This window comes from Corvus cornix, chromosome 6 (genome assembly GCF_000738735.6).
Source record: "Corvus cornix cornix isolate S_Up_H32 chromosome 6, ASM73873v5, whole genome shotgun sequence".
Lineage (NCBI taxonomy): Eukaryota > Metazoa > Chordata > Aves > Passeriformes > Corvidae > Corvus > Corvus cornix.
Window position 1 is genome coordinate 24395871 of NC_046336.1, and position 12488 is coordinate 24408358.

At 42.2% G+C, this 12488-nt stretch overlaps 1 protein-coding gene across 2 annotated transcripts in view; it reads right to left on the reverse strand.

The window, feature by feature from the left end:
* The window catches only part of ZCCHC24 (zinc finger CCHC-type containing 24), a 110747-nt gene that overhangs the window by 9196 nt on the left and 89063 nt on the right, over positions 1-12488 (reverse strand). Inside the window, exons 3-4 of one of the 2 annotated variants that reach the window (XM_039553676.1) lie at positions 7028-7192; positions 546-684 (exon numbers count right to left, since the gene is read on the reverse strand). In XM_039553676.1, the coding sequence (XP_039409610.1) occupies positions 583-684; positions 7028-7192 (267 nt within the window). In that variant the 3' untranslated portion in view covers positions 546-582. Of the gene's footprint in view, positions 1-545; positions 685-7027; positions 7193-12488 lie in introns of those variants that run through there. The other variant, XM_039553675.1, reaches the window with a different exon arrangement.

Sequence of the window (12488 nt, forward strand, 5' to 3'; positions counted from 1 at the left end):
AGCTCTGCTGTGGTGGATGCAGAGGGGAAGGAGAGGACACTAGCACAAGAGGGATGTGGATGGTTGGGCTGTTGCATGCTGTGTTAGCTCTGGGGACTGCCTGAATTCTGTAGGAGACACCAGTAACTGAGGAGGCTGCAAGAGCTCTGTACTGCTGCTGAGGACTCAGCCATGCATATGGAGAGAGTGTGGAGAAGGGGGCAGGCTCTTTGGCTGAAAAGTTAGTTCCTTTCCTTAGAAAGAGGTGAAATGGGACTTGTAGAACAACAGCAAATCCTGCTATGTTCCTCAGGGGAAAGGTATCCTTTTTTTTCATTAAATTGAGAGTTTAACTGTAATAGTTCAATTTTGTTGTCTCTTTTCTTTTCTTTTTTTCTTTTTTTTTTCTTTTCTTTTCTTTTCTTTTCTTTTTTTCTTTTCTTTTCTTTTCTTTTCTTTTCTTTTTCTTTTCTTTTTCTTTTCTTTTCTTTTCTTTTCTTTTCTTTTCTTTTCTTTTCTTTTCTTTTCTTTTCTTTTCTTTTCTTTTTTAAAGCAAGCATCCACAATTGTATTCTTCTGGACTTCACTTTCGTGCATCTTTCTTTAATTTTCTCCTGGTAGTGCAGGGTGGAAGTAATCTTGTGCAGCTCCACTAGGAAAGCATTTGGTGGTGGTGAATAAAGCTATTGCCTCAGGGGAATAAAGCTGAAATAAATTTAAATTTATATATCAATCCCTGACCTGCAAATTAACTTTTGATTGTGAATTATTGCTGTCCCAATCTACATGTACTAAGTGACCTCTGCATTCCCCAACAGTCAGCTGAAACCCCAAACCCTTCAAACAAAAAAGCTCACCCTTATGAAGTGTAAGGTGTTAAAGAAAGCATCACTAGGACATCTTGAGGGAAATTGCTTCCACTAAGATGTAGAATGGAATAATGTGCCTTCTTCTGTTTGTATTTAGAAGACGGATGTCTTTTCTGCTGTAGAATGGAACAATTTAATTGCACCACTGATGGATAGAGGATCACATCAGAATTCAAATGAGAGAAAACAGTTAAAAATAATTTTCTGGACTCATTTACATCAAGTCTTAATTCAGAAAATGAGATGTTTAAATGTCCGATTAGAAATGTGAATAGATTCTGTAGCTACTGCTGGCAGGATAATTGTTAGGTTAACAGTCTTAAGGAGCTGTGCTTCCCTCAAGAAACACATGCTATCATGAATTTGTAAATTTTTAGTCCAATAAAAAAAATAGGCACTGGGGAAGAAAAGATTAAAGATAATGTACATTCTTGAGCAGCAGACCCTCTGCTTTTCTATCTGCCTGGGGGAAGAGGGACATTAACAAGGCCCTGGGCTGTCGCCGTGAATCCAAGAGGCAGTGATAAGAAGGCTGCAGATCAGAGGCAGGATGCTTAGAGAGAGCAAGCAGCCTCTGTCAGCAGCATGCCTCTGGGACAGGCCAGCTAGGAATGAATGATAACAGCATGAGGTAAATGGTGAAAATCTCTTTTTAGAGTTCAGAAAAGCAGCAGTCTGGGGTGAACTGTACTCCCAGAGCTGAAGTACACAAGTATGGGCATGCTGGCGAGGGTTTATTAAATCTAAAGAGTCAAAAGATAATATGTGTAGGCTTGAAACTGTTGAAAAGTTTATTGGGCTTGACTGATCATACCCACCCCTCCCCATACTGAGGGAGAAGAGGTGGCTGTGGTTGCACTCAGATATGGGAATTATGATGAGACCACTGAACTGCCCATGAAAGTAATAACTTGAGTATCATGAAGTATGTATTTACATACCAAATTACTTCCAGTCCAACAGTAAATTCCTGGCAGCTGGAAGAAAATAGTGTCCAAGAGGACAAGTCAGTCACCAGATGGCTGGTTCTGCACCAGTGCAACAGCTGTCATCACAAACAGCACTGGCGTTAGCCACAAAGCCGGAGAAGAAGCCTTGATAAGAGGCCAGCCAGGAAGTAACCACGGGCGCAGATGTTGCTGCTATAGTAGGCAGGGGAAGAAAACGAGAATTCAGAGCTTGGCATCTGGGCTGTCACACTGCCAAGAATGCTGGTGAATGACTGTAAGGACTGGCTCCGCTGCTGGAGCAGGGTAAGAAGGAGCACAACCAACCACAAAATCCAAATTCCTTGGAAGAATAAGAGAGATTTAAGTCTTGTCTGAGATTTCTGTTTATGTTTAGAGTAGCTAAAGTAACTACCCGGGAAACTACTTTTGAAATTGCCATAGAGCAGCTCTGTCAGGGTAGTTCTTTAGCCTTCAGTAAGGCTTGGGCTCAATGGGGCCTATGGCTTTTGCCACATGTTCTGTGCATTCCTGTAAGCACTCCCATGGGAAGGTTTGTCACTTGAGGGAGTGGTGAAAATGCAAAAGGAGGAACACAGTGGAGCAATTAAGCAAAGCTTGCTTGAGGAGCAGTTTCGCATCTCAGGTGTGACAGCTACCTGATTCCCTACTCGGTGGATGAATTGGGGAATGAATGGCAGCAGCCCTCCTGTCAGTCCCTTGTGTTACTTCTTGTAATACATGCTCCACCTTCTCTTTTAAATACAGAGATTTAGAGCTGTATTTATAGAGCACTCTGAAGTATATACACAGCTGTAAAAGTGCTGAGAAGACTTTTCCTGCCCCAGAGAGATTAAAAGCTCATTCTCACAGATAGACCATGTGGACTGAGAGCACAGGGCTGAATTGAGACATGCCTTGTGGGGAATTGGCCGAGGATAGTTTCCTGGAGAGAAACGATCCTCCAGGAACAATGAGCAGGTGGCAGGAAAGTGTGGATACTCTCCTCTCCAGGGACTCACTAAAGAAAGGTATGCATAGGAAATCAAGATTTGAGCATAGCTGCACAAGCCATTCACAGAGCCAACATATGTGCTTGAATGGCTACCCCAGAGCTATCCAGAGTGGAGATTATTATCTTCAGTACTCTGATATTATTGCCTGAGCCAGTTACGTGGGAGTACTTCAGCACCAAACCATCCCTTGTGAGACATGGAGAAACCCTACTGTACTGGAAAGTCCATGAATTTGGGAAAGCAGCTGGGGAAGATGAAATACAGCTATGGAGACGAGGATGGGAGAAAAGGGCAAGCCTGGCAATTGAGAAGAAACTCTGAATTCACTGCAATGAATATCAAGCAGTCCTGAAATGAGGTTTTCAAATTTGTTTTTGTCCTAAATTGGGAACAAGCATCCTACTCTCTAACAGTGAGGATGACACAGCAAGGCTTGGTGGCCCATGTGGTTGGATTTCAGCTCGCTAATAGACTCTGCAAGGTTTGATCTCTTTGGTGACTGTTGGGGTTTCAGTTTAGTCTTAGTTTTTTTTCCTGTTAAAGGAATTTTCTCCCATATGCATGTTGCTAGGGGACAAATAGCTGTACTTAAGAAAGACAAAAAGGGGGGTGGGGCGGGCCTGGCTACTCCTTTGTCTACACCTGGGTGTGGGGTCAGTTCGCTCTGAGCGTCCGGAGAGAGGAGCTGCAGAGAAAGGAGCTGCTGCTTCTTTCTTTTTGGCCGTTCTTTCTTCCTGCTGGAAACAACGCCGGGACCCCAAAAGCCGCTTTCCCTGCCCTGCTGGAGGCCGAGCTGTGGCTGCCCTGCCCCGCTGCTGCTTCGAGCTTTCGCTGCATGTAGCCCTGCTCGCCCTGCCTGCCTGGGCCTCCGTGGGGTTTTCCCATCTGGATACATCTCGCCTGCCACCCGGGATTTGCGTTCGTCCCTGCCGCTCCATCCTGCCGTTCCAGCCTGCTGTTCCTGAGAGTCCGGGATCGGCTGCCCAGCGGTTTGTGAAGCCTTTGTTCCATCCCTTCCCGGGATCCCAGGGCACCGGTGCCGCGTGTTCCCGAGCTCGCTCCGGAGCGCCCCCTGCAGCCGCGGGGGAACCATCGCACCTGCCCTGCTCACCGGGAGCCGCCAGCGCCCCTGCCGGCTGCGAGCGGAACTGCACCCGAGGGGAAAGGGCCCGACAGCCGAGAAGGCTGGGCTGGGTTTGTGTTGTTTTCTGTTACTGCCATAGTTGTTGTTGTTTTGTTTGACTGGTTATATATATAGAGAGAGTAAAGAACTGTTATTCCTATTTCCCACATCTTCGCCTAAAGGCCCTTGATTTCAAAATATAATAACTTAGAGGGAAAAGGGGTTATATCTGCCACTTCAAGGGGAGGCTTCTGCCTTCCTTAGCAGACACCTGTCTTTCAAAACCGAGACAGTGACAAACCGGGAGAATGCAGAGATATTCACTGGGCCATACAAGAGGATGGGAAAGTATCCTTGGAGGTGATTGCTATGTCCTGTCTGTATACACACACACCTTTCTGTAAATGTCCTCCACTGCTTAGGACCAGGTGTGGAACAGGGGGCGTTCACTGGACCTGGTGTGAGTTTTCATTATGTATATACTATGGTGAATGGAAACTTTCTGTAATATGCCCTCAACCAGGGAAATGTGGTCCCTGACTGTTTTAGATATGGGCTGAAATGTTTACAGTTTTTATAGTTTTGGAAGCTCTTGTAACTTGATAAAAGGTTACTTCATGCTGAGGGACCAGCAGTGATTTTCATCTGCTGATAAAATGACCATTATTTTTTAAAATAATGTTCCAGGATATCTTTTTTCCTTAGGTTACAATTAGGTTTACCTAATTGTTAGATTACAATTATATGTTTACCAAATGGTAGGGCAAGGAGTAAGAATAGGAGATGATGAATTCCAGCACATTGCTGAAGAGAAATATTGACAACATTGCTTGAAAGTAGAAATCATTCATTTCACTAGGAGTAAATACTGTCTGATCTTGAAAGGAGGTCAGACTTCTCCAGTCCATCTGGTTTTTGTTAAACTGGAGAAAAAAATCCATTTACTGATTATTGGTACTATGATCATGTCACATATTGTGGTGACTTTGCTGTTTTGAAGCATCTATTTCTTCACTGCAACACTTACTTTTTTCTTTTAATGGAGTTAAAATGACACAAGAGAATCATGGTGTGTAGGGGGGGGCAAGACATTATTTAGGTTCGAAAACCTGTCCAATGGAAGATTCAGATGAGAATGCAAATACTCTGAGATACCATATAATAAATGCAGAAGGAGCACATAATTAACTGAGGGCATCCACAGAGAGAGAAGTGGGGGCTTAAAAACTTCCAGAAGTGCATAGGAAATCAAACATGAATGAGGCCTCTCCTATGGTAGGTATCAACAAAATAATCTAAAGAATAAATAGGAAGTATATCTAGAAAATTAAGTGGTATAGCAGTGCTGTTTAAAAAAATAATAAAACCATCTTATGTGCACAAGACTTTTTTGTGCTATAACTCTCAAAGTAGAAATATGGGACTTTTAATAAAATCTTTCATTGTGCTTCTACAAAATACAGTTCTTAGTATAAGAGTACTGGTGACTGGGTGTAACATATTTTCCAAAGTAGTGCAAAATAGCTCCCCACTGATAAAGGTTGATAAATATTTACGGAGTCTGGTGTGGCACTGGATGCTTGGACAAAAACCACTATGGGACAGCAGACAGGAAGCTGTGTCAAGAAGCACCACAGACCTCCTGCAAGGCTGTTACTCTCTTCTGCTGCTGGCTCTCTGCATGAACTGATGCTGGTCCCTTCACTGTGTGCCTGTTGCTGTTGTACTTAATCAGAAGCAGCACAAGACACCTCTGAAAGAATGAAAAGGACTAGAAAGCATGACAATGGTAACAACACTGAGAAGCAGATGGAGGTGAGGCAGTGACAACAGGATGTAGAATCTTTCAGCTCAAGGTTTGAAGTTCGCATTTTGGGGAAGAGCACTAGTGACTGGTTGCAAGTTATTTACATCGGGAAGCCGAGCTGAAACACGCTCCTGCCTTGAAAATGTCAAGTAACTGCAATACCTGCTGCTGGGACATGAACACATGGATAGACGTGCTCTTCCACATCCATGAGTTATGGGCCCTTAGGGAATAGCATGGAAGCAGTGATAGGGGTTGACTGTGGAAAGCTGCACTGCATATGCTGTGACTGTTCCCCAGAAGGTACTGTGTTCGTGGCTCGGTGGCAAGCACAGCTTAAGGAAGCACTGTAGATTGCAACCCTCCCACAGTGTGTCTGTGACTTTAGTACTGCTGTGCAGATTGCACTCCTCTAGCCCTGCCATGAGGGGCAACTCTGCACAGTGGACTACTTGCAAAACTTTACTACAAAAATGTACATGTCTAAGTCTATTATGCCTCCTGTACAGTGTGGATGAGATACCTCTTGAATGATTTCTTGACCCTTTGAACATCAACATAAATTGTGGAAAGAATTTTGAAGAACAAGATAAATATTTATAAATTTGTGCTATAAATGGTCTTGTGCTTTCAATGGTCTTGTAATTTCTCTCACCCTCAGGACTGTACTTCCATGCATGTGGTAAGTGACTCAGCCTGGATTTTGGATCTTTTAGACAAGCTGTCTGAACAGAGGTAAGGAACAAGAGACCTTGGAAGCTTTGAGATTGTCTCAAGTTAGTGTCATTAACCAAGGAATTTTGTAGGCAGGAGTCATCTTAGTGTTGTTCTACTTAATCACTACTCTTTTTAAGTAGCAATAGCCCCTTGAGCAAATCCAAGAGGTGAAAAAAGCAGCACACATGGGAAATAACTCTGCTGACACCAGTGGAATGAAACAATAAATTGGTGTAAATATGAAGAGAATCATAAGAACTAGAAGGCCTCTTGCTATTGCTGAACTTTTTTTACTCTATCTCAGGTTAAAAACCCTCATAGTCTGTTTCTGTAAGAAAGGCAGGTGAAGATTTTGGGTTTGAGGTATTTATAACAAAAGACAGAACATTCAAATTTTGCAACTCTGATGACACCTGTCCAGACTTCCAGGACTGAGTTCATCTGGGAAACCATTCACTGTGGTGTGTTGTAGCCCATGTCAAGTTCTGTTTAAGTCTTAATCATGCTTTACAAAGTCAAGAGCGTTCCTAGTTCCAAGCCTGTTGCCATCAGGTCTGCACTTCTCCTACCTGTTTGTGAGGATAAACATTAATGTGGCACTTGATACATTCTTGTCCCATGTTAGCCCAGGAGTTTCCACTCATCCATTTTCTCTTGCATTTGGGGCACTTATATTCACCAAAGCAGCGCTTCTTGCCCTGGTATGGTGTCAGGCCTTCTCCTTTCGGACGAGCCTACAAAACAAAGGGAAGTAGCAATGAATGACTGAAAATGTGTGTGTGTGTAGTAGAAAAGTTTTTTTTAATTAGGAAACTTTGGGCAGAAGATACTGGAGGCATGCATGAAGGTCATATCCCCTTAATGAACAGTTCATATGTTGAAGCTAGAGTTTAACAGTTCTGAGAGTTGTTTCTGTAAAAAGTATTCAAAAGTCCAAGAAAACTTGTAATACTTGTTAGTGATACTAAGTATTTAGAAATATACCTTTTCACTTTTTGAATAAGTAGCTTTAATATTAGTTTTGTTATGATAAAACCATCTCAGCTGAGTACATATTGCTAGCAATATATATAGCGTTAGGAGGAGTAGCTCATTATTAATAAAGGACTACTTTTAAGTAGAAATTCCAATTAAGAAATCCAATCTATTTTTCACTAAAACCTGTAATTGAGAAGAGTTTTAATAATTCTGCTTTTTACAGCCTCTAAACAATTAAATATTGGCACTTCATTAGTATTCATTATTCAGTGATATTAGATATGTATTACCATATGGGAGGGCACAAACTGGGATTGAGTATGAAGGAAAGACGTCCTGACTAGCGGAAATAATAACTTTATCTGGCTTCTTGCTCTTGGTAAATTGTGTCACTGACTTCTACCTTTTGAAGGAAACAGTGAACAGTTCTCAAATGGTGTGTTGTGATGTCTGAGTGCTAAATGTCCCTTAAAGAAAGCCTTCTATGTAGGGAAGCCAGTAGAGTTGACAATGACTGTATGCAAATACCAAGTTTATTTTTTGTACATACCTTCACTCACTAAAACTTTACAAAATATGGTAAGGTATGTGAAGATGAGGGTATTGCATCCAGCTGTGCTAGGATAGCTGTAAAGATGAAGCCATTTTCCCAGAGTCCCTACCAGGTGTTGAAACACTGTCCTTGTATTCACTGTGTTTAGTTTGTTGCTGCCTAGAGGGAGATACTTTGCTTATATTGTATAGTGGCAGAATATGGTGTGATCACCTATCAAAGGCTTCTTTGTCACTTACTTCCACGTCAGGCCTAAGCAGCTTTTCTTTTTTAAGGCTTCTGGATAAAGTTTACAGAAGTGAAATGAGCCATCATGCTGGGAAGGGATTTGTTTTTGTTTTGGGAGCTTGCGCGATTTCTCAGTGTCTAGGTCCAAATCGTTTTCTGTGTGAAAACATGGGTTGCAAAAGCAGGTGGTTGGCAGAAGACCTGAGCTTGGCAGGAGCTCTGAGACTCAAGCTCCAGTGGCTGATGGAGATGGTGAACACTGCGTTACCTCCTGGGTTGAATGTGGGAGCAAGAGGGAAAGGAACATCGAGTGCGCTCTCCCCCGCATGCTGTGGGTGGAATAGCAGGGGACACCAAACCTACTCCAACCTTTTTTTCTTTCTGTAGTGTCAATAAACAACATTCTCTGGGGTTTTTTATGCTTATTCCTAGCATAGCAATATTCTTTAGAAGATCAGTAGCAACCTCCATTACAAATAGACATTTGTAATAATTTATAATAATTTGCTTCTGACAGACCACTGTAAATATTCTGGCTCATAGCAAAGATGAAGCTGACCAGGACAACATATTTACAGTAGTATTGCACAGAAGAAAAAAAAGTGCATTGGTAGAGTGAGAAACATTGACTTCCACAACTAAATGAGTGCTGGCAGGCACCTGGAGTGCAGCTCTCTGACCCATGGTATCTCTTGATAAGGATGAGAGATCAAAACTGCATGTAGTGCAGGAAAATGTCAATTTATGGAGACATCCTTATTCTGAGTACTTGATTTGGTTCTGCCTCTGAGGAGTTTGTAGCACAACTCAGTGTAAGAAGGAGCCACATGCTCTCTTCATTTAGAAATTCTCATGGAATTGAATAGGAGCCCTGTGTCCAGAGAGCTCCTGTGATTGAGACACCTTCCCTGTCCTCCTGAGGCATCACAAGTTATTTTTGATTCTCTGATTAAGTCACCCTCTACTTAAACTCCTCCTGCAGCCAGACTTGCAAATGCAGCTCAATGCCCCTACCAAGCAGCAGTCCTTTCAGAAAATGTGCAGGTCACAGGATTCACTATTTCTAAAAGTAATAGCACTGATTTTGGAGACAGAGTGTGTCTTGGAAGTCTTATAAATGTTTACAAAGAGTATTTAAACGTAACACTCCCACAGCAATATGTTATGTCAGCCACAATTCCCAGATGGGAAACGTTCAGAGATGGCCACTGGGTCGGCCAGTGACTGTGGGTTTGTCCAGGTCACATAGGTGACTTCAGAGACATCAATGCCCTGAAATACTCTGCCCTCACAAATGCACAGGGGGCACTGAAGATGCTGGTCTGTGGAGTCCTCTGTATGTCCAGCTAGGCATCAGAAATGGAGACTTTCCAAATTTGAAGCCACTTTTAAAATCTGGCCTCTCCAACTTCTCGGTAAATCGGAAGCAGAACCTGGAAAATAATGTAGGAGCCCTGACTCTGTTGGTAGTTTCCTGTTATAATTGCTAGACTAAACTTTTGATTTATTTTTATTTTAACTTTTTGACTGTCACAGCTCTCTCCTCAGTCAGTGACTCTAATTAGTTTGCTGGCAAAGTTACAACATTCTCTGTAGGTGTTTTGCTATTCTGCTTTATGGATGTTTATGCATTGCCTTAACAGATATTCTTTTCCTTCCCATATCTTCAGTTTCCCAAACTGTACCCCACAGGGAATTTGGATTCACAAACAAGCAAGCTCATTTTCTCTAGTGAGAAACATCATTAGGAACCACTGACAGCAGTGAAGGCAACCCTCCAACTCCCTCCACCCTGCAGAACCAAACAAAACAGATATTTGACAGTATTTGGTAGAAGGCGAAACCTGAGTGAGACACACCAACGGCCTGAGAGATCTGAGGCTGAGTGTTTTGGTTTGTTTGTTATTGGGGTTTTTTTGTTGTTGTTGGGTTCGGGTTTTTTTTTTAAATTTAAAGTGTCTGGCTCCAGCAGGAGCACAGCTGAATTGCATAAACATTTCCAAGAAACAACCTGCTCCTTGGCACAGAAGCAGCCAGCCCTGCCCACAGGGTGCTCGAGCACCCAGTCACTGTGCAACAGAGGTATCTCAGTGCTCATTCAGCTAGAGGGCAAGAACTATTTTCACCAGAGGTTTTTCTTTAACTAAGTGCCAAAAAAGAGCAAGAAGACACATTTTATCATTCAGTATTAACCTAAAAACCCTTACTTTACAGAGTGTGGGATTTACCTTGTTTAAACCATAAGCCTCCTATTCTCTCCCCACCCCAGCTCCATTTGAGTGGTGGTTAATAATAGGCTGTGGTTGGTGTTTAGGTCCCGCAATTCCTGTACTGAGCATTCTCTTCTTACTCTTTCTGCAGATAGATTCATATATGTCTGGAGTTAATCTGGCAAAGTTATGCTTCTATTCATAATGGCACAATATTTTGTTGTTACCATATTAACATACACTGTCCCATTGCCTGTAGGCCCAGGTAGTCTTTGGCCTGGTTTCTATCCTTGGCTGCAAAAACTTGATGTGTCTTCATTCAGCTGTTTCAAGGATTTACGGCATCCTGGACAGGTAGGCCTTTGGGGAGGATCAAAACCAAACAGATTTTTCTACAAGGACCAGAAGCTAGCCATTACTTGAAGTATGTCTCAATGTCAAGATCTAGGTATTAGGGAATGGATCCTTTGTGATGTTTTGACTTTGGACAAGCACTGACACAAGCACTGACACAAGCGACACCACCTTTGCAGGTGTAGCTAGTCAGTGTGTGTATTTGCCTTAGCTGGATAAACAATGTACAAAGCCAGTGAATTTTGTGTGGCACAGTAACAAAAACTACCTCAATATTCCACCTCTCACTGACACCCAGCTGTCTCTATTTTTCATCCTCGTTCTTTCTTGAGCCAAAACCACAAATTTGCCATCATAAGATTTTAAAAGTGTTTAAGTTGAGCTTTTCTGCTGGTAACTGGCCAGTCCAGCTCTCTCTCAACCTATCAGAAAGTGCATCTCACGGAGGGATCTGCCAAATCACTTAGCAATGACGTACATAATAAAGGACTCTCTGCTTTCCCTAAACAATTCCCTCAAAGTATCAGTTTGCAGACTCAGCAAAAACAAAACATGCCCCCCTCCCCCAACATGCCCTGCTTAAAACTAGATTCATTATAAACAACATGAGGCTGAGTTTCCTCAAAGCAAATGCAGAGGCACAATTTAATGCTTTTCTTCCGCTCATCTCCCCCCAAGTTTGTTTTCTACAGCTGAAAGGGCTCTGTACAGCACAGGAAAAAATGAAATCAGCGTAACATTGGTAGGTGGATCCCCTTCATAGAAGAACTCTATGAGGATCTGCTTGTAAACATGCTTAATCAAACGAAGAGAAAAGAGTAACAGCAAACAGCTTGATGCACTGAGCAGCTCCCAAGTGGTTTGTGGGAGTGGGAGGGTCAGAGCTGTATTTTGAAATGTGAACCCTCCAACACTCTGAACTGAAAGTCAGCACAACTGGGAGATGGCATTAAAAATGCCCTAGCACTCTTATTGTGTACTACTGTGTGTGCATGGTTTTAATAAAGATATTATGATAATGTAGACTCAAAAGGTGCAATTACAAAATGAAAAAGAAAGTATAAGGACTGATTCGGTGCAGTGGGTGTTGTGGTATTCTAGTCCTGACTCTGCAGCAAGTTGCAGAGTGTTGGGATATTCACAGAAGTGCTCTCACCTTTCTCAGCTCTGTGTATACTGTGTAGAGAATGAGGACACGCTTGCACACTACTGCTGAAATGGCATATGAAAGGGAAACTCTGGATTGGTCAACTTTTTTTTTACTTTGTCCTTCCTCACTTTTGTGTGCATATAAATCTGCGTATCAACAGAATACGTAGGCAGATAAGTTATGTGTTTAGGAAATGAATTTTAACGTAGCTGGTCTATTGTTCATTGCTGTGTGTAGTCCATGTTGTTCATGCATGACACTGATAATGTCTGACACTGAAGACTTCTGAGGTATTGATTTAAACCAGCAGTCACTACACCTTTAATTAGTACATGCAATATAGAAAGAGCATCTAAGGGATACAGAAACCAAACTAATGCTTTTTTCAGCTTTGTTGCTAGTTTAATTTGTGTGTTAGGGACATGATGAGAAGTCTTACTTGATACAAGTCTGTTAAGGGGAAAAGCACATAATGGTCAGAAAGTAGGATCTTCATTACAGCATTACTATTTAAACAGAAAGTTCTATTTGTTTTGCTGAATGATAGACATTATGGA